This window comes from Gavialis gangeticus, unplaced genomic scaffold (genome assembly GCF_001723915.1).
Source record: "Gavialis gangeticus isolate Ggan-Ray unplaced genomic scaffold, GavGan_comp1, whole genome shotgun sequence".
NCBI classification, from domain to species: Eukaryota; Metazoa; Chordata; order Crocodylia; family Gavialidae; genus Gavialis; species Gavialis gangeticus.
The window spans coordinates 57,819,925-57,823,953 of record NW_017728992.1 but is presented as its reverse complement, the minus strand read 5'-3'; the positions used below and the strand labels follow the sequence as shown (position 1 = coordinate 57,823,953).

Below are 4,029 nucleotides of genomic sequence, written 5' to 3'. Positions count from 1 at the left end.
AAACAAAAAAAACCCCATTTTCTGGAAATGGGAAGGTATTTTATGTGAGAAATGTGGTAACAGTTGTTTTTACTGCTTCAGGTGAAACGAAGCAAAATCTGCAGTGGTCCACAGGGAGCAGAACAATGAGCTCCCTGGCTGCTGTTACTAACCACAGAGATCCCTCTTAATTCACTCTGCCTTTCAAAAACAAGGTGGCATGTTATTCTGTGGTTTTGTATGCAAGAAAATTGTGTGCGTGTCATACTTTATGTAATGCACAAACATTAGAATCTGTATGTCAGTTTTATAGTGTGAATTTTCTCCCATAGTTCTAAGGTAGTTTTTTTGTGTTCATATGAAACAGTCTTGCATTGAGAAGAAGGTAATTCCCACTGATTTTGTTTTTCTTCTCTCCAGTCATGTCCAGTCTGTAGGTCTCGAGTAGAGCATGTCCAGCATGTATACTTGCCAACTCACACCAGTCTCCTCAATCTGACAGTGATATGATCGCCGTGTGTGCTTTTAAACCATCATGTACTCTTACAAACTGCACTAGTCTGAACTACCATTGATTGTGAATAAGGCAATCACTCCAGCACCAGTCTGCAATCAGAAGCAAAAGTTCTACAACCCTAGTCATCAATATTCTTTTTTCAGCATGCCCAAGAAGACCTTTGGGACACCTTGTGAAAATAGAATTCTAAACAAATTCATGTCATATTAAAAGGAGGCAAAGAGTACCTTTTGATGCATGAGTTTGCAATATGGTATTATAGCTATAAGCTAGATAACCCTGTAGAAATGTGGTGTAAGCATATAGATATTCCCAGCAGGGGCAATTCAGTATGTAATTTTACACTTTTATAATTTTAAGTTTTTATTTTCTTTTTTAGCATGATCAATCCGTTTATTTTTAGTAGCAAAACTAGTTTTTACGAAGCTGCAACAATTTTACTATGGTTCATAGTTTCTGCTTTTAGCACATTGTTCTAAAGTTGGGTGTGTTGGGGGAGTTTTAAAATTAATGTTTTTAAACTTAGGATTGCAAGGCTTTTAACAGGGGGGTGCATTTAAATCAGCAGTTTAGTCAGTACTAAATAGATTTAATCCAAATCTTGATGGTATGATTTTGGAAGTTTTGCAATAGATCTTAACTATTGGGTGATGAGGGTTAGTATGAAAAATCTTCGTTAGCAAAGGTGCCCCATTAAGGAACTGTTCTGGGACTCTACATGCATATCAAAAGGGAACAAAACTATTTCCACTTGGGATGTTATTTTTATCCTACCAAAAGATGCTTCCAGTTTGCTACAAACTGTAAATCAGTCTTAGCTGTTGTTGGCTGATTTTACTAAAACTATTGAAACACACACCATTTTTCAAAATAAGCTATGTATAATCTTTAAGTGCTTTCCTGAGTTAACTCTTGATTGGCTTGGTTGTCTGTCATGCTAAAAAACCCATTGTTGTTCTCCACTCCCACTAGGGCATTTTGGACTATGGTCTACTAGTATATTCTCTGAGATGTAGAGGAAACTAGAGAACCATATTTGGGTGCAATACTAGCTGAATCAAAGCTAGAAAACTACACTGTCACTTTACTGAGATTTTTCTGAGTATACTTTTCATATTGCCTTAATGTAGCAGTAATGTGTGTATGCATTTGTTTCTTTGCACAGACATTTTGTCAAAATATTAAAACTCTACTTTTTTATGACATATATTAGCATATAAACCTTACTCCAAGAGGGTATTTATTTTTTCACTTTGTAAGGAAATTTTGTTTCCACATTGAAGCAAGAACTCTGTCCTATATCATAGACAACTTCTGTCTTTTTGTATTCAGGTTAATAAAGGACTTTAAAACCAACTGTCATTTTTACAGTGTTGATGGAGACTAGTCTACTTATTAGCTTCATTAGGAGAAATCATACCATATTGGTTATGACCCTTTGTATATGCTGTTAAGTATATTGCCCATTTTTACTAAATCTATATATTTTGGGGCCTCATCCATAACAGTATTGAGCATCTGTAAATGCTACTCAGATCAATACAGGCAGGTAATCAAGATATCTAAAATATCCTCCCTATCCTAGAGCCAACTATGGAGGAGGTAACGTGGTATAGCTATCCTTTTTCTAGGTAATAAGGCTCATGGTTGGTAATTTCCAGAAAAAATAACAATTTTCTCAGGAGAAATAGACTTTAACGAAGAAAAAGATAGTATTTGACCAGCTATAAAATAGTAAAAGTCTAGAAGTTTAATAGTAATGAAACCTGGGCTTCATCAGTAACTGAAGCCTTTTTTTAAACCAGTGTGTAGATATTTAGGATATTCTCTAGGGTATTAGTTGCCAAACCCCACTAATCTTCAGCTATAGCACTAATTAGCCCGGTCCACTTTGAGCCTGTACAGATTTCCCTTGATTTAAGCTGTACATGCATTCCCAGAGAACAGCGCATACATTTAATTTTCATAAAGCAAACCCACTTCACAGTATAACAAAAAGGAATAGGTTATGGTGGTGAGGGAGGGAGTGAGGCTGTGACCAGGCAAGGGACAAGGGGAGGGGTGTTGCTTCCAGGGCTGCACAAGGCAGCAAAGCAGAGGGAACAGAGCAGCACTCACCCCAGCCATGACTGCAGCAGCCTGCAGCTGCTGGGTGCACTGTGTTTCACCTGTCCCCACTCACCTCTGCTCTTGGGCTATTCAGTGCCCTGGTGCAGGCAGCTGGTATCAGCTGCTCCCGGAGCTGCTGCAGCTGGGGCTGGGGTGAGTGTTGTGCCCCATGCCACCTGGGGCTCCGCTTGTTCGCACTCACCCCAGCTTGTGCTGGAGTCACCCTGGGAGCAGCTGACACCAGCTGCCTGCGCCATGGCATGGCATCTCCCAGGCGCAGGGGGGGACAAGTGGAGCATGGTGCAGCCCCGTGGCTGCAGGCACTGGCTGCTCCTGGCACTGGGGTGAGTGGGGCCATGGCCCTTTCTCCTTCCCCTACAGACTTAACTGCTTGGGCAAGGGGGCATCTATGCTGATTGCATAAGAGTGAATTTACCTTGCATAGAATGAATTATAGGTCTAAATATGCTCATTGCATAAGATTGAATTCACGTATGAAGAGCCTGAGGGATACCTGTAATTTGTTTTAAAACTAATCTAACCTCTTTTTAAAAAAAAACTACTTAAGTACTCTTTCTCAAAGTTGCTGAGAGAGATGGAGGGTGACCAGCCTCAAGGCATCCTAATGATTATTATATTTATCTGAGAAGTTGAAGACCCCTGTTCAGATTGCTTTTGCTTGAGTCAAGCTAGTGATTTGACCAAGCTCTCATCTTTCAGAACAGTTCCCTAATCCCTATTTTATAAAGCAGGGGTTGTCAGCCAGGGGTATGCGTACCCCCAGGAGTACTTGAGAAGGCCCTAGGGGGTACACGTGAGCAGGCAGGGACAGAGTGCCACCCCATGCTGCTGCAGAGGGGCTGGCCAGACATGGGGGGGCAGGGGAAGCTTGCACATGGCAGCTGCCACCACTCTACATTTGGTTACGTGACACCCCCAGCTCTGCTTCTGGACCATGTGCCATCCCTTCTTTCTCCCACCCCCCTGTTGCGCCTCCAGCCACCAGGGCCACACTGCTCCACGTCTAGCTGGCCGGGGGTAAACATCCAAAAAGGTTGAAAACCCGTTATAAATTATGTGCAGGTAGGATGCCTTCTGTTGTACCTGTTTCAATTCTGTCTGAAGTATTTTATTCAAAGTGAATGACTCCCCACCATATTGGGGAGGGAACTTTAACTGGAAGGTGTGGGATGCTTGTTATTGCATCTGTCTTCCTCTGGATGTTTAATTTAAAAGTATTCTTTAACAACAGCCAGTTGCCTCTTTAACAATTGGTTGTTTCATTGAAATAGCTATTTTTTCTTGAATCTAGGCCTAAAATGTTTTTCAGGCAAAATTATGAACTTTTTACCATTTTGCTTGTGACTACTTTTTTCTTGAATTTGGGAGGGGCTAACATTGGGGGGGGTTGGGGTTTTTTTGAG

At 41.2% G+C, this 4,029-nt stretch overlaps 1 protein-coding gene across 1 annotated transcript in view; it reads left to right on the top strand.

The window, feature by feature from the left end:
* MYLIP (myosin regulatory light chain interacting protein) overlaps positions 1 to 1,852 on the top strand; it is a 28,297-nt gene extending 26,445 nt beyond the window's left edge. Inside the window, exon 7 of the mRNA XM_019522991.1 lies at positions 400 to 1,852. Coding sequence (XP_019378536.1) covers positions 400 to 489 — 90 coding nt within the window. The 3' untranslated portion in view covers positions 490 to 1,852. The remainder of the gene's footprint in view (positions 1 to 399) is intronic.
* The last annotated feature ends 2,177 nt before the right edge of the window (positions 1,853 to 4,029 follow it).